The 21,106-nt window shown below is 39.0% G+C and overlaps 1 protein-coding gene across 2 annotated transcripts; it reads left to right on the top strand.

The window, feature by feature from the left end:
• Positions 1 to 1,815: 1,815 nt before the first annotated feature.
• On the top strand, positions 1,816 to 20,605 carry LOC311292331 (interferon-induced very large GTPase 1-like). 2 transcript variants are annotated; one of them, XM_084411986.1, is made up of 7 exons: positions 1,816 to 3,067; positions 3,961 to 4,110; positions 6,395 to 6,740; positions 8,316 to 8,361; positions 8,536 to 9,147; positions 10,865 to 10,956; positions 15,275 to 20,605. In XM_084411986.1, the coding sequence occupies exons 3-7, from the start codon at positions 6,405 to 6,407 to the stop codon at positions 20,084 to 20,086; spliced, it is 5,898 nt and encodes a 1,965-aa protein (XP_084268112.1). In that variant the 5' UTR covers positions 1,816 to 3,067; positions 3,961 to 4,110; positions 6,395 to 6,404; the 3' UTR covers positions 20,087 to 20,605. The 2 variants fall into 2 exon arrangements, with proteins under 2 accessions (XP_084268112.1, XP_084268111.1); XM_084411985.1 differs by lacking the exon at positions 3,961 to 4,110.
• Positions 20,606 to 21,106: the final 501 nt, after the last annotated feature.

Genomic DNA, 21,106 nt, shown 5'->3' with positions numbered 1-21,106 from the left:
CTTCCTTCAGCAGACAAGCTTTATGGAGATGCTGACTTCATTTTCCAGCAGGATTTGCACCTGAGCAGACATTGGATAACTGAGAGACTTCGTGGCTATGCCCCTCTCTGTCCCGTTTCAACTTGTTCATATCCCACTGTGCAGTGCCATTGGTCGCACTAATAGCTACTGCATATGCAAAATTAATGCATTCATAACAGCCTTCTGTGTTATTTCAGTAGTATTCAGGGGCTCCAGCTGTAGCTGTCTGCCCAGTTATTGTACTTGTACTTGGCTTTTCCCGTAGATTTATGCTGGACGCTAGCCTGGGTTTCCCCATGCTGCCTTGTGCACAGCGCGATTTTATTCACGCTGCTAGGCAGCCTGGATTCCATGGACCAGATTTTCCCCTCAAAAAGGGAACCAATCACAGAACGGGGAGGGAGCAAGACGATGACGACGTCTATGCGACACACCGAAGCAGTTTGTTTATATCTATGGATCCAACATGGCAGCAGACGGGAAGTTACCTTTCGATGCAGCCTTAGATAGTGTTCTAAGTAGTTTAGAACGCAAGTTTATTTCGTCTTCTTCCTCGTCGAATTTCTGTCGCTCTACATATGTCATCTGGTATAATTGAAACGATTGGCTATGAGCTACGTACAGGCGCATTTGATAGACATTCGTAGCGCCCAATAAACGGCTCTGGGCATTCGTAAACCACGCCTCAAATACGAGAAAATGAACATGTGGTTCCCAGACCACGCCTCAATGAGAAAGAGGTCTGACGTTAGCCAGGCTAGCTGGACGCTGTAAATATATTTATTTCATATGCTCATAACAGCTGGTTTAATGTTGTATGCACCAATACACTTGTTGCTTTATTTTTGTCACTCCCTGCATTTCATTAGTACAGCGTTGCGGGACTTTGTGTAGGACGGCCTTCAAGGCTGTGTCTTGACCTCTGCCAACTAGATGTCTGAGTGTTCCAACTAGGTCCGGTACCAGTAAATGAGCAAACGTGGCTCTCTTCCCTCTAAATAAGTGGAGGATTAAGTCATAATATATCTATTGAAGCATGCATTCAAGTGAGCGCATTGAGACAGACCCTTACACAGGTTTAGTCGCCTTGTCTTTTTGCAAGAGTATATTTGCACAGCAACTGTATGCCCTCCTTGCTTTAAGTATAGTGCTATAACGTCATGGTAACATATTTATATTCGCCCAGCAGAATCTCCTGGCAATAAGAATTTCGAGTGGCACAAGAAGCCCCAATACATGATGAACTCGTGCAGAGCACTCTGGGGTGCGTTTCCCAAAAGAATCATTGGCCAACTATGAGCGCAATTTCCATTGAACTCTATTGGTAACGACGGAACTTGGGACCATAGTTGGCTTTGGGAAACGCAGCCCAGGTCAGTTCTGTGATTTGAATGTTTCCTCACTCGCATTGCGAGTTTGCCTTTGCAAGAGGATTAGATCTACAACTTGAACTGAAATGGTGGATGGTGTTGTCATGTGGACTATTACGGCAGTTGTTAGCGCCTCTGTGAAGTGGTGTTCAACTAGGTCATTTAGCCATTCACAGTCTGTTGTTACAGGCACAGACGCTGCTGCCTTTCTGCACGAATGGTCGCCCTTGTAGGTTATATATATTGCTGTTGTACACATTCACGGTGTAATAAGCACCGACTGAAATCCATCATCGTTTTTTTGGGGGGGGGGTTTGCTCACACAGATAGTAACCTTAGCGGAAAAATATATGCCAGGTCTTATTATAGCCTGAATGTTCCTTGCATCGCATGTATTGTCCGTGCTGCAGGAATCAAGCTAGCTGAAATCAATGTTTAGCCTTCGTCTTAAACTGTTGCAGCCCCATCGAGATGGCGGTGTTCGGCTTAGTCGTGCAAATGACTGTCTGGGTGATTGGCACCAATTCACTGCTACCTTCGTGTTTCATCTGCACGTGTTGTATGATGTTCATGACAGCACCGGCATCGCCGCTGCAGTGGACATCAGTACTATAATGGTGTTGGCATGACCGCCACCATCAACCATACCATCTGTAGCAACATTAGGCAATAGTGTTGGTATTCATCAAAGTATCTGCAGTGCCGAATAGCTGCTGTTTAGTGCAGTCTGGAGACAACAAGTGCCGACATGAATGCTGGCAGTGACTGTATGGTTAATCCAGGGCGTAGGCAAGACCGCTTTCCTTTATTTTGCACTGTGTTTGCAGTAGTCTAATGCTTGTGCAACTTGCTCTTATAGCCACTATGCCGCTGAGCTTATGAGGTCTTCCTTTACATGAAGTACTTTTAGTTGAGGTCAATGGCTTTGCTTGCAGCTGAGCTGGACCTTCGCTATTAACACGGCGGGATTTTATGAGATTCCCATTGCGACAACTTTGATGACGCAGTGTCAAAAGACTGACTTGAAAGAGAACGTCTCCAGTTACCTAACGTAACCTCGGTTCCCTGAGAGGAGGGAACGAGACACATGCGTAAGCTGCCGTGTTACATATCTCAGAGTCTCTGTCAGCTACACTCTGCTTCAGTCCAAAGATTCTGAGGCAATGGCGCCCAGCGCCGCCTCCTAGTGCAGGGGAGCCCGCCTCTATTTCGAGTGCTTGAGCCATTGCCGTGCGAATTCCCGCCTGTGAGAATTCATAAGGCTCCAGTAGATTCAAGGAAGCAGGGGATAACCCCAACAAGAAGTGTCTTGTTCCCTCCTCTCAGGGAACTTTATGTTACATTATGTAACCGGAGACGTTTCCCAGAAATCACGTGATTTTTTGAAACACGAAACTTATTTCCTCTGTAGCTCAGGACCGGCTCAATGACCATCAGTCTATAAAGTTAGGTATTAACCTGATATGTTCTATTTAGAGAGATCAAGATAATCAGTATGAACTTTGTAGTTGAGAGGTTGGAGCTTCATAATTAAATAAGGCTGTCTGAGATTCTCTTAGTAAGGATTTGATCACTCTGTCAAATCAGTGTGTAATTTTTGAACTGTTTCAGTGTTGTTGTTTTTTTTAATCCTATTGACTTTCAAGTTTGGATGGATTACAGTCGCTGATCAACAGGTGATTTTCATTTATTGTTATTATTGTTATTATTCATTTTTTAAATTAATAGTTGTATTATTAAGGAGAAGTTTTTCTGTGTTTCTCCTGGATGTTCACATGCAGACACATAAAAAAATATATTTTAAAATCAATTATATTTGCAACTATATTTATTCTTGTTCTTGTTATTGTCTTCATGCTGTTTGTTGAAAGCCCACAAGTTGATTTTGTGTGCTACACCTATATTTGACTTTTGGTGTTCTGATAAACCTTTATTTCGTTTAACCGATTTTTCATAATGTCCTTTTTATTTTATTTTTATTTTTATAGATTTACATCATGTTTATCCATGATATAACCTTGCTTGCTAAAGACACATTCATATGATTTCATCTTTGTAACGTTATATATTTACTTCACCACATCTAACTAATCAACAAAATGTATTATGCAAAGTTTGTCTTTAATGGTCTATTCCATGGGGAATAGAGCTATGAAATATATATATTAGGGTTTCATATTAGGCAGTGGAGTAGGAGCCATTCAATTGCTGGTGTATTTGGCATGAGGGTCAAAGACGAGACGTCACCATTTTGGTGTCCGTATCAAATTAAAATTAATTTTTACAAATGTGATTTTATATACATAAAAAAACATTAAATGCAAATAAAGTTTCTATACTTTAATGTTTTAAATAACGTTTGTGAAAATAAAATGTCAAAATATGGGTGAAATAATGTTCCAAAGTGTAAAATTGTCATTCAGCGTTATGGTCTGAAATTTTACCATTACATCTTTAAATAAACATAAAATGTCAAATAAAAAAAATAAAATAATTTCTTGGCATTTTCAAATAAGTGTTGGCTGTGATATAACAAAATGACTATGTCTTACTGTTTTTTTTTTAAAAGTTATGAAATAACCAAGGGAATTTTGTCCTGAATATGCAATTTATTAGTGGTGCAACAAGAAGCTATTCTGAAATCATATTCCAAACTGACATTTGACAGTCTGTGACATCGTCAAAAGGCGCCTTGAAGACCGTGTGATGCTGCAGCAAAGTGAGTTTATTGCTCTTAAATATTTGACAATTTCACCTTTTCGTGGTATGTGATAACCTAAGTTACAAAAACACGTCATTTAGTGAAATGCCAAAAAACATAGCCAGTTGATAGCCTGCAATATAAGATGAAGTAGAGGTTTCGTCATTCAGAGTAATGTTTTTGTTATTCAGTGTAATGCAAATTCAGTGTCATCCATTATACTGAAGAGTGTTTCATTATACTGGGAGTGAGGTTTACACGCATAGCTTTAACTGGCCTACGTCCCTTTACACTCACCCCCCTAAACATCACTCCCATCCAGGTCACGGTACCATGTGTAACCGGTGGTTCGCGACGCCAAGAGTGATGTGCAGCTACTAGCTATAGCGACACCAGTTATAAACACTTGATTCAACGTTGTGTAACTGTGTGGAGTTTTTGGACAATCAGACTCAGGGCAGCTGGCAGCAGTTTCACTGGGTCTTTTAATCCTGAATAAAACACAGATAAGTAGCTTTTTAGAGTGGAATTTCCTCTCCCATGAGATAACAATGCAAAAGGCAGAAAAAGAGGAGCACAAAACAAACTGGCAAAGACAAATCACATTAAACAGGAAAATAATAAAACAGAGAAAACATACCTGATATAAAACACAAATAAGCAGCCTCTTAGTGGAATTGCCCTTGTTCTCTCTGTAAAATAAATATGATGTACTCCTGTCACCATGTGCTCTCATTTCCACATATTCAGCAGAAGACAAAAATATAACTCTGAAAAAGGTAAAATTTCAAAATATATACACAGTTCAGTAAAATAATGACCTGGAGTGAAAATAGATATAGAAGCAATAATTACAAAAAAGATTAAATAATATTACTAGAAAGTCAAAAGAAACCTATCTCCCATGCAGTTACAATACAAAAGGGAAGAGGAAGAGACATAACAGGAAGTTATGTTGATTTGTGACATCACAACATTTAAAGGGAAAGCACTGATTTTGATCAGGCAGCTACATCGGGTATATGTAAATTACCAATTGTTTGTGAATTATACTTGATGCATACTGTATATTTAACCGTGTAATTTCTATACCTGTTACACTATGCACTGTAAAAAGCCAAAAAGTGGAAAAAAGTAAATGCAGACGCTTGGGCAGCACTCTTAACAAGGAAATGAAAAGGTATTGAGGATTGCAATTGTCAGAAATAATAACGTACCACAATTTATTAACAGAGAGTTCCCCTCATTATGTCACAAGTGCAAGAGAGGCAATTGAGGGGACTCTTCACCCAAAATACCCAAAAAAAATTATGTTGTCAAACACATTATTCATAAATAAAGCTGCAAGCAGTAATTTTTGTGGCCGAGCAAGTCGGAAACAAGTGACAAGCTGTGCAAGCATGGCAGACAGCATCAGACCTGAAGAATAAAATGCTTATTATATTTCAACATCTTCTGCCTTCATTCATTTAATGATACAGACTAATACTAAAAACGTTGCAATAATCTGAACATTCTCTCCCTTTTTGGCAAAACCTCATTCAGAGTAAGAAACCATGGTCATTCAGCGTAGCAGATATATTTATGTAAAAAGTGTTTAATATTCTTATTCTGACATTATTAAATATTGATATTAAAATATATTTAAAAAATAAGTGAGCATACTAAATTTTATTTTATTTTAAATGATTTTCACTTCCTAACAAAATCTTCTTGCTGACAAATGCGTAAAATCTTGATGTAAAAAAATCTATTGTTGTAAAGGATAGTGGCAAAGTATAAAGATTTTTAAAAAATTACAATGAATTAGTATTTGGGGGCTGCACTGTGATCCTTAAAATGAGTCTTTTAATTTGCAGTCTTGATTTAAATAGAAAAGATTATGTGTTATATAAACTATTGTTACACTGAATAACATTTTAGTGGGTGTCTTTTGTAAATCATGGTAAAAACCGTATGAAATAGTCTCTTCTTTTTTGGCTCAGAAAAACATAAAATTAAACAGGACATTCTAATGTATGGCGGGGGGAAACAAAATTTAAAGCTGTATTATACTTTTTGATGCTTGAAAACCCCTTTTCAACTTCGACCCTTGTACTGCCATGTACTTACACAAACAGCATTTAAAACTTATATTTTTTATTTTAAACCAGGGAAGCATAATTTGTTTGTGGATATGTTTTTATATTTTGTATCTAATACCATGAAAGTCAAAATGTTCAAATACTGTTTGGGGCCACTATAACTTGTCTGGGGTTTATATGATCCACCACACCTGGTTAATGTTTATTTTGTTTTACAGTCATATAATTATGGATCAAGAAACAGATGATGATGCCATGGACACCTCTCCAGATTTATCTAGAGATTCTGATTGTGTCAATCCTTCAGTCACACATCAATATACAGATGACATCATGGACAATCCTCGGGTAACAAATCAAGAACCAGATGATGTCTTGGAGAATCCTCCAATTAAACATGATGAAAAATACACCGAAACTCTAAACGAAGACAATTATGACCCAGTTGTGACACACTCAACCACTAAAGTAGAATTTAATAATCAACCAACTTCAGTTTCTTTCACATCACCTGATCAAGATCCTGGAGAAAAGACCTCAAACAAAGCACATGAAGAATACAAGGTAAAAGTGATACACTGTTAAAATATGTTCCAAAAGGGGGGTTCTCAGTAATGCCAGAAGAACCATTTTTGGATCCCCCCTCCAAAAAATCTCTCAGTGAACAGTCCTTAAAGGCACAATATGTAACTTTTTTGCTTTAAAAATAGCAAAAATCACTATATCTATGTTATATATATTTTTTTTGTTGTGTACCTACATTATCCCGACTGTTTCCAACAACTTTCAAACCAGGAGAAATTTGTAATTTAATTCGAAGACACGTCCCGTTTCTTTATTTGCGTTTTGTCGCCGTCAATGTCGTCATATCCGCGTTGTCCCTGGTTTCCGCTCGTACTGCCATAGCAACCAAAGCTATGAACCAGAGCCCTCTGATAGTAACTTAACCAAAACGACTGACGTGGACAACTGTGTAGTTCGCAATGTCTATTTGCACGCTATTGTTGTTTCGTTCAAACATTATGGACCATTGCAAGCAGACTTTGGATAAAAAAGGAGAACTAAAACGAGAATCAATATCAGCGCTGTGTTTTCGAGATTCCGAGAGCTCCCATAGACAGTATATAAACGAGAGCTCCACGTCCGAGACTTCGACCGCTTCTACATGTACTTTATTAAACAGGTGAGCACATTTACATAAAACTAATCAATGTTATATAGTTCAACAATGATAAAATGTTAGAATATGATCTGTATGTTATTCTAATGTTGATCTAGCTTACTGCTAGTCTCATACAGACAAACTAACACATAGATTTCAACACATTCAAATGCAGTTTAGTGTGATAGTGTAATGTTAGACCAAGTGAAACAGCGCTGCGTTACCTCACAAGTTTGTCTAATAAACTGAACTGTGAGTTGTAATTCTGCACTTGCGTGTAGTTCGGTAGAGTGAAATGTCCATATTCCTTTTATATCCGCAGGACTCGCGTCGCGTGTGGAGCTGATAGCTGTCTCTTAGCAATCCCGAACTGCTTCATATCACAGTCATGATAAAAACATCGATGTATTCACTCATCCATAAACATTATTAGATCGGTCGGCTTGACGTTGACGACAAGATCCATAATTCTTAGCAAATGTTGTGTCATCAAACTACGCCTTTGTTATTGTAAAGAGGTTAGCGACCCCTAGCGGCGAAAAAATGACATACTGTACGTTTAAAACAATCTCTTTTTTTTTCTTAGTGCGATTTTAATAATAAAACATTTTTAGCAATGAATGAATTTTGTGCAATGGAAAGATTATGAATGTTAAAGGTTCTACATGGAACCAGATGCAAATAAAGGCACTTTATTTTTAAGAATGAAGAGTGTAATTTGAAATGTCTTTATTCTCAATGTTCTTGCTGCACTTTACATATAAGTCCCAATATATTTTCTATGAATTTTCCTTCTAATTCACAAGTTTGGCTATTTCACCTCTACAGAAGTAGAATAAACATGCAAGTGTGACGTTCAGATATCCTCATACTTTTGGCCACATTGCATTATGTATTCAAATGTTTACTCATGCACAATTATACAACTTTTTAAAGTCATGGTATAAGAAACAGATAATTTGTTGTTCTCTCTCCAGGATAATGTGAAGCCAGTAGAAGAAGGGAGTAACCTGGAACCTGATGGTAATACAAACACAAGTATAGTACATGTGTGCTCAGGCTTTAATGATTCATCTCACAGCAATAAGGATAAGAAATGTGCCTATATTAGCAAAAAGCACCATTACATAATCTTATATTGTGGTGTTATTCTTATATTATCTGAATCTGAGAACAGTTCTGTGTTGTTTGCTTTAGATCACGGTGATCCCGATTTGACTTTTGCATTATTTGGAAGCTCTGAGGCCGTCCAGTTCGGATGTGACAACATTCTACTCGGAGAGAAACAACCCTGCCTTAAAAACACAGAATTACCCGTGATCATTCCAATACAGAGGAAGATATCAGAACATCATGTCTCTGTGATCAACATGATTGGCTCACATGAGATTGATCTCGAACCTCTCGATAATGTTATTGGTCATCTAGTGAACGAAAGTGAAATCCATGCCTTCATCTTTGTTGTGCAAATTAGACAGTTGACAGATGAGGATAAGATGGGCATTGAATGGCTACAGAGAAGATTTGGTGACAGAGTTCTTTCATCTGTGATAATTCTCTTCACCTATGAGCGAGAGGAAGAGTGTGACACTATTATAGATGACTTGAAGAACAACTCTGTTCTGGAGCAGCTGCTAGAGACATGTGGAGGAAGATATCACAGCTGCAGTAAGAACATGAACAACCAATCAGAGATCAGAGAACTGATTGACAGGATTAAACAGCTGTGCACTGACAATAATCAGCAGTTCTACACCAGAGAGATCTACAAACCTTCAGGAGACCTGCAAAACAGTGAATGTCAAAGTGGTAACATAGATCCTAGATTTTTGTCTTACATTTGCCACAACTCCATTTTAACATTTTCATTCAAGATTCCATATTGATACTGCAATATATTTAATTCATGTGGAAGTTGTTAGTAGAATTACTTCTCTAATAAAGGGTGTAATACTAATGTTGTCCACCAGAGGAAGTGTAGATTAAAATCTGTAGATTAAAATCTATGTAACTGGTTCAAAAGATTGACTTGTAGTAGTAATAAAATCGTATGGATCAGTGATCTCCAAAATACTTGTTATTAAATAATACCTTAATTTTAATGTATCCTAATGATATTGAAAATATAAAAATAAATGTATATAAAAAGCCTTTATTTAATTATGGCTTAGGCAATTAAAAACAGTTTTCAAATAACCACACACCGACACCTTGCGGCTGATGAGCCTTCATCAGGGTGTATATTGAACATATTGAAATTGTCAAATTGCTAGACATGACTGGATGTATTGCTGTCCACATTTGCTAATGAATCGAATTAGCCTACTAGAAAGAATCCGCTCTTAAAAGGTTAGTTCACCCAAAAATGAAAATTATCCCATGATTTAATCACTCTCAAACCACCCTAGATGTATATGACTTTCTTCTTTCAGCCAAAAACAATCGGAGATATATTACAAAATATCCTGGCTCTTCCAAGCTTTATAATGGGAGTTAATGGAGCCTGAGATTTTAAAGCCCAAAAAAGTGCATCCATCCATCATAAAGTAATCCATACGTCTTCATGGGGTTCATAAAGGCCTTTTGAAGCAAAGTGATGCAATGCGTTTTTGTGAGAAAAATATCCATATTTATAACTTTATAAAATGCATAGTTCTGTCATGAAACTCTAGATGGTGGAGGCTAATGGGTCTTTAACACGAGTTGATGATATTTACAGTGTTACCTATTTGGCACAAGCTGATCAGTTCATGTCTCATCTGCAGCCAATGAGCTTGAAGCTCAACATTTATATAGCTGGTTACCATTCACAGTGTGTTTTCAAAGTTCGAAGTTCAAAGTGTATACGCACCACTCCTGGAACGAATTGCCGGACCGCATCCGCGTGCAGTGTGAAAGCTCTAACCTGTTAACATGGGTGTGGAAAAAATACGCACTGCAAACGGAGTATGTGTGAAACGGGCGTGACAATTACAAAACCTCGATGAGAAATAACAGAGAGAACATGGTATAGGGTGAGACAAACAATGTAATGACAAACAGGTGAATGCAATAATTGATGATGAGTCCGTTCAAAGGATTATGGGGACTGTAGTTCATGGCTGAGTGGCAAAGGTCAGAGAAGGAGTGCCCTCTAGTGGTCAACCTGGGCACGCCAGCTGGTGACTGACAATTGTGGGCTATTTTTATTAAGCACATAAATATGTAAATGTATTTGTAGTTTACTTAGCACAAAATGAATGCATTTCAAATAATTTTATGTACCTCAGCACTATTTCCGCACAATTTAAGTGCATAAAGAACAAAATTAGTTGTTCCAATTTAGCAGACTTTAAGTATAGTTTACTATACCAAAAGTACAATTGCGGGGTATTTTTATTAAGCACATAAATATGTAAATGTATTTGTACTATACATAGCACAAAATAAATGTATTTCAAATACATTTTAGTATATTTTTTCACTATAGGGAAGTCTAATAAAAGAGCTACCAGTGATTTCCCCTCTTTGTTTTTATAAAATCAAGGTTCTGAAACAGAAGCAAGCATTGGTGAGGCTAAAGTACAGCCTTTGGAGAGCTTGGCACAACTACAAACTGACATAGGTGACAAACGAAAGGTAAAAAGCTTTTTTTTTTTTTTAAGTTATTAATATTTTTTACATAGGATATGTATTTTATTTCTGTATGTTGTTCTACCACATAATCTACATTTACGTTTGCATACAAACGTCTAAAATATGCATAGCATTCTAAAATATATAGCTTATATTACTGATTCTATTACTTTATTTAAAATCATTTTGATTATTTGTTTCCAATGCCATCATCAGATTTATTTGATGCATTTGCATAATGTGAAATTTTAACATTTTCTGAATATACTGTGGGAAATAAAAAATAACTATAAAATACATCACAACAATAATGGTCATGAATGTAATCATATTTAATTGTGTAATGCAATCCAAATCCAGAAAAGTCATATTCATTTTTGTAAGGAAAATGCCCAAATTTAAGTCAATGTGCATGGCTGCGTCCAAAAGCTTAGGCAGCTGACTTCTTTCAAACATTCGCTCGGGAACTCACTATGGGATATAGACAACTCTCGCATTGCAGATATGCTGTCTGAAGCAGGCATGCCAACAAACTCAAGTGATGTATGTAACATAAACAAAACCCCCGTAACTATTCTTAGAATAGAATGGAATATATGTGAACAAAAAGCACTTTTACACACTTAGGATGGAATGAGCCAGTGATGCCTCTATGACATCCAGTCTATTAAATCGGACAAATGTGTGAGGCAATGCCCAGCTTGTTGCCGTATATGTCCTGAACTGACATGCCATTATAGTGCCCAATCTGCCCATGATGTAGCCATAGCACTGGTGGAATGAGCTATAGGTTCAAAAGGGGGCTGAGTGCATTAAGGACCACAGACAGATCCCATGGCAGAATGCAGTGGTTTTGAAACCCTAAAGTGGGTGTTGACAAGTGGGTGTTGACCTATGGTATTCCTGTCAATCCCCACATGGCACGCAGAAATTGCGGCAAGATAAACCTTAACAGTTGAAAAGGCTCTGCCCTTATCCAAAAATTCCTGCAGAAAACATAACACACCCACAACAGAACAGAGAAATTGGACCAGATCAGCACGGAGATCACTACAAAACTGCAGCAGAATTGAGATTAGAATAAGTGTGTCCCAAAGCATAGTATGTTGAAAAGAGTATGCCAGAAGTCCCCGGATGGTCCACTATTGGAGCCGTGTTCACCCGATAGGCTAATATTTCCCGAAAAGTGTTAAAAAGCTACAAAACATGGCGCATATGCGCGACTGACGGTGAGAGGTTCAGATAAAGGTTTGAGTGACTTACCCGGATAAAAAAAATATTTATTTAATGTTATCCGTGTTATATTCCATCTGTAATAACAATGTGGACTTTTATAAAGATCTGTTTGGCCATTAACTTTTAAATGCATCATATGAAAAAACAAGATGATTGACAGGCCAGTTTACGGTGACAGGATACGACAGAGAGCAACTGTCAAAGACGCAATTGTATGACATAATAGTATGTCCCAAAGCTTGTCTACTTTTTGCTACACACTCAAAAGTATATACTTTTTCTTCACAAAAAGAGTACATACTTTTAGAGCGTAGTATAAGTAGGCAATGAACACTCTTTGATTGACATTCGGTTCTCCTGATTTAAACCAATGAAATTGCAGAAATGATAGTCAGAAATAATATGTATATCCCAAAGTGCAATAAATTAAATGTCCAGCGGAGGGTGCCATTAAAGCTTGGCCTTTTGTACACAAACTGTGAAGCTGAGGAGAATGTGTGCCTCCCTGGTGATTTATGTTTGCCACCAACATTGTGTTGTCTGATCAGGCAATTTCCCTTTCGCTATCCTGCCCTCTCACACTGCACCCCAACCTGTGAGCGACGCATCCATTGTAACCATGCACCTTTCTCAGAGAAACTGCCTTCAGCAGAGTCCCTGAGTCGAGAAACGCGTGATCCCTCCAGTGACAGAGAGCGCACATGCAGAGTGATGATACTATAACTTTGAGTTTGGGGTGGCATTTTGGACATAAACGCTGCATCGCCATCCAGTGCTGACACTCGCTCATTCGCAACAGTCCCAGTGGAATAACCAAGGGACAGTTGGAACCATCAGTCCTAGCAGACATCAACAGTCTGAATTGGACCTTCTTCCCTTTTAAAAAAAGGGATAAACAGCTGTGAACTGACCTGATGCACTCCTATGACAGAAACACTGGATACAGGTCTGAGTTCAGTCAGACCCAGGTAGATTATCTCTTGTGTGGGCACCAAGCAGCTTTTCGTCTCATTTATTTTGATCCCTAAGTTCTCTAAATGAGACACAAGTGTTTTTATGTCTGTCTCCGTCTGCTGCCGTGATGGAGCACAGATGAGCAGATCGTCCAAATATGCTGACACTCTGAGACCTGCTATTCTCAGCGGAGTCAGAGCTGCTTCTACACATTTGCTGAACAATCTCTGTGCTAATGAGAGCCTGAAAAGGAACTGTCAAAAATTCGTAGGCTGTGCCCCAATAGGCAAACCTGCGGGATTTTCTGTGTGCGGGGTAGATGCTTGTGTAAAAAATATGCATCCTTCAGATAGACTGCCATAAGCCAGTCTTTGGGAAGAATAAAATGTGATATCCTTAACATCAACATTTTGAACATTTTGACAAAGTACAGGGAGTATTTCTTTCTCTAAAATCTGAGCTGACTCCCCTCCTGCTGCTGACATTAACACACTGAAAAGCTGTGGTTTTACAGCAAAGGGTTTCGGTACCCTGACTGATGGAGGAGATGCGGAGGATAGGACTGCCCAGCGATTGTGGTGTAGGGGACTTGCCACCGATAAATCCACAGGGGTGTTGGGGGAGGGAGGATGTTGGACATCCCTAGTTCCTCCATATTAAGTACATCCAGCCTTCAACAGAGAAACCTTCAACCGTCACTCTATGAGAAAGGCTTGTCCCAAAACCAGCGCATCTCTGTGACGCATGCTGGGATGGCTGGAATCAGCTCTTTGGCTGGTAAAGTGCGTGACAGCAGCCTCTTCCCATCGTATAAATCCCTCTCCTTGCCCTGGCCTTCCTGTGGTGATGGCCAGTCCATAGAGAGTTTAGCAGCCGCCCTCCTACACATTTCAATAAGGTCCAAGTCTCCCTGTATGGGGAAGGGAGACTTACCAGCTCTGGAAGAGGGATTAGGAGGGAGAATTGCAGTCTCTTCATCTTTCTCTAAATCCTCTTCCAAGAGACAAGCAATAGTCTCATCATCTTCCTCCAAATCCTCTTCCAAGAGACAAGCAATCGTCTCATCATCTTCCTCCTCCTCTTTATCCGCTGCCAAGGAGTCTGATTCAAAGAGAGGGGGGGTCCATTAACTCTATTTGCTGAGCAGGCAGCCCCGTATTTCTTCGTGGGAGGCACAGAAAAACTTGGATTCTCCTTATTCGCGGCCGCTACTCACATTCTGCGCTCTAATACTCTTAACAGGAAAAGAGAGCAGTGCGGGCAACACTTGGGATTAGCGAGCACGGCCTGTGCATGTCTAACTCCCTGACATGCAATGCATAGAGGATGAGAGTCTTTGTACGAAATCATAGACATGGGTGAGAGGGATCTTGACCCTTTGCTGCGCTGCTGGGTGGGTTTGCAGTTGCCATAACAGAGATGTGATCACCCAGATGTTAACTCTGTCACACCACTCAAACCGGGAGGAAAGAAAAAAATTGCTGTAACAGCTTGAGATATGAAAAATGAGTATCGGCCTTGACGCGCTAGTTCCCACCAGAAAAAGACAGCAAAAGTAAAATATTCACTTTGACAGTAATAAGGAAAAATAGTTCGGAGACATACTTAAAAACACTGGCTCATCAAGTGAACTGTTTAGCGGCCACTCTGTGAGGATCTGCTGAAGATAGCTTCCCTATAAGGATCTTATCGGGGAAGAGAACAAGAATGAAGTGGCGAACACTAGCAGCGATGTATATGAGGGAGGTGGGACTGCCGCATCACTGTCGTGATTGGTATGTCAACTGACAGATGTGGTGTAATTGGTGCTTCCAGGATCGGTCACGCCCAAGGTGTTTCCTATAGTGAGATACCGAGTGATAAAATACATTTTATGTCTCTACAGCTGTAAATACATGTTTACCTTTAGATGCTGTCAACTCAATATATTGTATTTTTCAGCATCTATCCAAATGTACAAATATGTGCATTTTTGTGCCTGAAAATGGGATCAGATTGCATATTCATACTTGGCCTATGTTCTAATTCTAAATGTATTAATTGCCAAAAAGTGTACTAATTAGCATTATTTTCCATGGCTTTTCTACTAGTCATACCATTTAACTATGTATTATCGTACTGTATTTTTCAGCTAGGTGCTGAGCAACTCATTGACAGGATTCATCTTGAAGGCAAACACCAAAAACTAAGAACTGTAGATTTCCTTAAGCCAATTATACAATCACAGTCCCAGTCTTGTGCAGAGGAGGAGCTGGCTTCAGTTTTTCTACAAAAATTAATGATGCTTGACTACAGAGCAAGATGCCTCCAGAGTAAAGAGAATGATGAACGACATAACACACAACAAAGGAACAATGACTCTTCTGAAGATGTTGGTGATGCCTTTGATAATATTTTTGGAGTAACTGCTAAACCCTCTGATGAAACAAACCAATTAGATGCTGTCCACTTAATGGATGTTCAGATGGCTTTGCTTCATTGTGCTGATAGTTTCCTAAAGCAGCTCATGGTGACTAAACTTTCACAGTGTCAATATGCTCTGCCTCTGCTTGTACCAAATCCATTCACTCAACAGATTGAGTTCCCACTCTGGACATTCCGACAAATCAACAAGAGCTGGAAGACAACTGATGATAAAGGTAAAATATCTAGCAAATTCCAGCCAGTCTACAAGGCAGAAACTCCAATGGTGGCTTTCTTCAGGTTTGGCCCTGTGACCTCATCCAAGTCTCAACTGATGAACAGCCTGATCAATGAAAAACACAACACGTTCTTCCACAGGAACTGCCCGGGCAGCAGCAGAAGCACAGTGCTGATAGATGGACTGGTGGAGATCGCCTGGTACTGCCCCTCTGGAGAGAAAACCGATAGATTTACTGATTGTGTTGCATTCTGTAACCTCCATGGTGATGCAGGAGCCAATGAGAAGCAGCTGGATATCCTGACTGAAATGGCCTCTGTAAATGTTGCTATTTTACCACAACTCGGCAAGAATGACAAAAGCATGACCAAGATCCAAAACTTCTACAAGGACTCGAAGCCACTCATCTGCCTCCTTACTGATAATGATTCAGTTCTCACAGAAATGAGAGAAGGGAAATACAAAATTGGTTTGAAAGACAGAAATCAGTCAGTTGTGTTTGAAGAAATCAGAAGAGCTATAAATAATGGGCTCTTGTCTTTTGAATCATTTCCCGTTTTCAAGCTTGAAGACGTGGCCAAGTTCTCCGGTATCAGAGTAGATGAGGACAATGATGAGGACCTCAGGAGAGGAAAAGAGGCAGCACAGCAGATGATGAGTTTACTGCAGGGTAAAGATCTGACTGAAATCAAAGAATCATTTTTGCCATTGCAGGGAAAACTGTGGCATCAATGGTGCGAGAAGAATAAAGAACTTCATCGGCCTACATTAGGAGAATTACATAAAGGGAGCAACATAGAAAAGAACAAAAGTTCTAAGCAATCAGAAATGCTGAAAATTCGTGAACACCAACGTGCATCTGTCTTGAGTCAGTTTATCCAAATCTTTATCCAAAACCTGAATTCATCAGTAGAAAATGAGGTGTCGTATTTTCTGAAATGGATGGGCATCCTGCTGGATGACTACACCGCTGAAAGTCTTTCAGCCCTTCTTCATCAGTATGATGAAAAATGGTCAACAGTCCTAAATCTTAAAAAGAAACATGATAAATCACAGCAACTGGCAGCTGCACAAGTAGAACTTGAAACAGTATCTGAGAAATTACAAGCTGCAACCTTTGGCTTGGAGCACATACTGAGAGAGATCAGTCAGATATATGAATCATGTTCATCTGTGAAGAGGAACAAGAAAGACATGACCTTTGACTTCTCTTCTCTCCCGAGTCTTGCAGCAGAGATGATGATGTCTGGATTTCCACTGGAGCTGATGGATGGCGATGCTGCCCATGTTCCTCTGATCTGGGTTACTGCTGTTCTTGATGCACTCATCCAGAAACTGGGAAACAGGAGAGTCTATGTGTTGTCAGTTTTAGGGATTCAGAGCTCTGGGAAATCCACCATGCTGAACGCCATGTTTGGACTGCAGTTTGCCGTCAGTGCTGGCAGGTGCACCAGAGGAGCTTTCATGCAGTTGGTCAGAGTATCAGAGGAGATGAAAGCACAGCTGAAGTTTGACTACATTCTGGTTATTGATACTGAGGGACTTCGTGCCCTAGAACTGGCTGGAAGATCAACAAGAAATCGTGATAATGAAATGGCCACGTTTGTTGTTGGTCTCGGAAATATGACACTGATCAACATCTTTGGAGAAAACACAGCTGAGATGCAGGACATTCTTCAGATTGTTGTTCAGGCCTTCATGAGGATGAAGAAGATCAGACTGACTCCCAGCTGCATGTTTGTCCATCAGAATGTTTCAGATATCACAGCCGGAGAGAAAAACATGGAGGGAAGGAGACGACTGCAGGAGAAACTGGACGAGATGACAAAACTCGCTGCTAAAGAAGAAGACTGTGATACAGAGTTTTTCAGTGATGTCATAACATTTGACATTCAGAACGATGTGAAATATTTTGCTCAGCTGTGGGAAGGCAGTCCACCAATGGCACCACCAAACCCAGACTACAGCAGAAATATTCAGGAGTTGAAGGACACCATTCTCTCAAAAGCTTCTGCATCTAGTGGCATTACACTGTCTCAGTTCAAAATGCGTATTAATGATCTGTGGAATGCACTGCTAAATGAAAGCTTTGTGTTCAGCTTCAAAAACACACTTGAGATTGCGGTATACAGAAAACTAGAAACTAAGTACAGCGACTGGACATGGAGCCTCAGAAGCGCTATGTTGAGCATTGAAGACAAATTCTACAACAGAATTGCCAACGGGAACATTAATGTTCAGGAAAATGACCTGTTGGCTGACATGAGAAAGACAAAAGAGCAGGTAGAAAAATCAATGATGTCTTACTTTGAGGAGGACAAAGACAAAGAAATTCTGTGTCAGTGGCGAGGAAGATTTGAAACCAGAATCAAAGATCTTCATGATGACCTTGTAAAGGGAACAATAAGAAAGTTAGATGAAGCAATTGAACAGAAAAAAGCCAGGGAGAAGCTGGATCAAAGAAGGACAGAGTATGAAAATAAGCTATTCAGTCGGAGCAAGGAATTAGCTTTAAGCCTGAGAAATACAGTAACAGATGAAAATATGCTGAACAAGGAGTTTGACACAATGTGGAGCAAATGGGTCACTGAAATGACTAAAGATACTCCTCCAATGGAAGACCTGAACTTCTGGGACGATGTGACTCAGATCTTATCTGAAAATCAGGAATTGACTCTTGTAAATGAGCGGTTAAATCAGAAAGACTATGAACTGATCGACTGCCGGAATGATTATTGTGTCTACATGAGAATGAAGAAGCATCTAGATCATTCTGATGAAGCTAAATCTTCAGAGGAAGCTGGCAAGAGCTCTAAGAAAAGCAAGAGTGGATTCCTGCAAAGGTTTGGTCAAAAAATCATGTCAGGTGTAGAATATTTTAGATGGACCCAAAAGCCATCAGAGAACATGGACCTAAATGCTGAGTGTCATTACTCGATAAGGCATCTGATTCAAAAAGTTATTCAGGACACTGAGATGATAATGAAGAAGTCACCAGTCGGAACACGAGGCTACAGTGATAGTTACATCCAGGAAATTACAGACTGTGTTCAAAAGTCAGTAAAGCAACATGAATCCATGAGCCAAAAATACACATTGAAAAAAGAGTTTAGCATAGATCTCAGTCTTTGTGTTTGTGAAATTGCAAGACAGACGTTTACTGAACTTCACAAAGAATTCAGAGAAGCAAATGACCCAAAAATGTATCTTGAGAAGCAGAAAGCTCAATATTGGAACATCTTCAAAAACTACTACAAAGGAGCGACAACAACAACTGTACTGAGTGAATTCATCTGCAGCAAACTTGAGCCATCCATCCTACAAGCGGTTTACAACACAACTGCTATTGATTTAGCAGCACAGATGAGGACTGACATACCAGCATTACGTGAAAACAGACCAAATCTGGAGAAACACATTCTGAAATCCCTTGCAAAAAAGGAGGATTTTGGCCAGTACATAAAATACATTCATAATCCCAGAGAACACTTCAAACAATTCATAAAAAATGAAGTGGACAGATACTTCACCAAACAAAACAAAATGATTCTAAAAATTTTCAAAGGAAATCTGACACAGAAAGAGCTGATTGTAAGTAACGCGATTAAAGCAGCTACAGTGGAGGTCAAGAGTCGGAGTGGAGACGGCAACATGTGGTTCAGATGCTTCACCAGAACCCTGACAGATGAGCTGAAACTCACAGAGAACTCATGTGGTGATCTCAGCGAAATTAAAGACTTAGATTTTCTTGAGAATGTTTTAAGCGACAGTCTGAAGAAAGGGACGACAAAGCTACAGAACAGCTTTACAAGCATTAAAGACATGAAAATGTGCAGGAAAAGTCCAGATGAGATTTTGATTGACCACTTCTGTCAGTGCTGTTGGGTTCAGTGTCCTTTCTGTAAAGCCATCTGCACACACACGATGGAAGACCATCCTGGAGATCACTGCGTTCCTTTCCACCGCAATAATGGATTGAATGGGTGGTTTTACAGAGGAACAACTAACTTGGCTCTTGATATCTGTACAACAGTAGTAGCGAGTGATCGATCTTTTTATCCAAATGCCTCAGATGATACAGTCCTCTTTAAAGAATACAGAAAAGGAGGTCCAGAATATGCTAACTGGAGCATCACCCCAGATCACTCTGAGCTGCCGTACTGGAAGTGGTTTGTGTGCAGATTCCAGGAAGATCTGGAAAAGTACTACAGTAAAACATTCCAGGAACATGGTCAGATTCCAGATGAATGGAAAAAATACACAAAAAAGGATGCTCTGGAAAGTTTGGATAAACACATGTAATGGAAAAGTAAACAAATGGCTTTCAGATCCCTGTTTACAGATGATGTTTTGACACAATAATGTTTCTGAACTGGTAGATGCAGTAATATTGTGCTTTTGTAGGAGGAGTTTTAATTGTTCTGGAAAAAAAAAGTATACTGCTATGTTTGTTGTGAAGTAACACTGATGTGCTTTTTATTTAGAGACATGGATCACTATCAAAGTGGAGAGACAAACATGTGACTGTTAAAGTCAGTGGGAAATGTTTAATGATTTATTCTGTCAAAAATTATCCTCAGATTATAAAAAAAAAAGAAAAAAGAAAAAAGAAAAAGTGTTTTATTTTTGTGTCTCTAGCTCCATGAAGGGAATTGGTGTATGTAATAATGCAATGTAATGCTGGAATTCAATAGATAAATTAGATGTGATTGACAATTTAAATTGTATTTACTGTTGTTGTTGTTTTTATTGTTGATTTCATATTGGACATCATTTTGCAAAGTGATGTTGCTTGGATCTTAAAACCTCAACCACATGTCATTATCAGATATGAAAAAGCACCTTGATTTACTTATTGTTAACCACTTTCATCTTTAGAAATCTCTTTCCTGCAGAGCAAAACTCTGACTGTGAGCTGTACTCATGTTATCACAGACATGAAGTTCTACATGTTTTATTAAATTGTGTGATGATGTAATTTCTGAATAAAGCTGAGTGAATGAATTGAAGTTTGATATCCTATATTTTTTGTTTAGCGCATAACCCATAACCCTTAAGCTGTACCCCATACAGTACAAAACGGGTATATGTGAAGAAAGTAAAAACACTCTGATGTGAATGCGTTTATGAGCATGCTAGCTTTAGTAGAGACCGTGTACAAGTAAACAGAACAAGATAAACATGTTTATTGGAAAATACACATTATAATAAAGTTGAAACTGCAAAGACATTTAACAAAATTAAAATGCATAACAACATTTAGCCTAAGTTTGAAACATACTTATCCACATTTAATATCAACAGCTGTGGCAAATGTCTGCT

Source organism: Rutilus rutilus (assembly GCF_951802725.1).
Source record: "Rutilus rutilus genome assembly, chromosome: 6".
NCBI classification, from domain to species: domain Eukaryota; kingdom Metazoa; phylum Chordata; class Actinopteri; order Cypriniformes; family Leuciscidae; genus Rutilus; species Rutilus rutilus.
The sequence above is the reverse complement of the archived record's forward strand: the minus strand, read 5'-3'. Positions and strand labels throughout refer to the sequence as shown.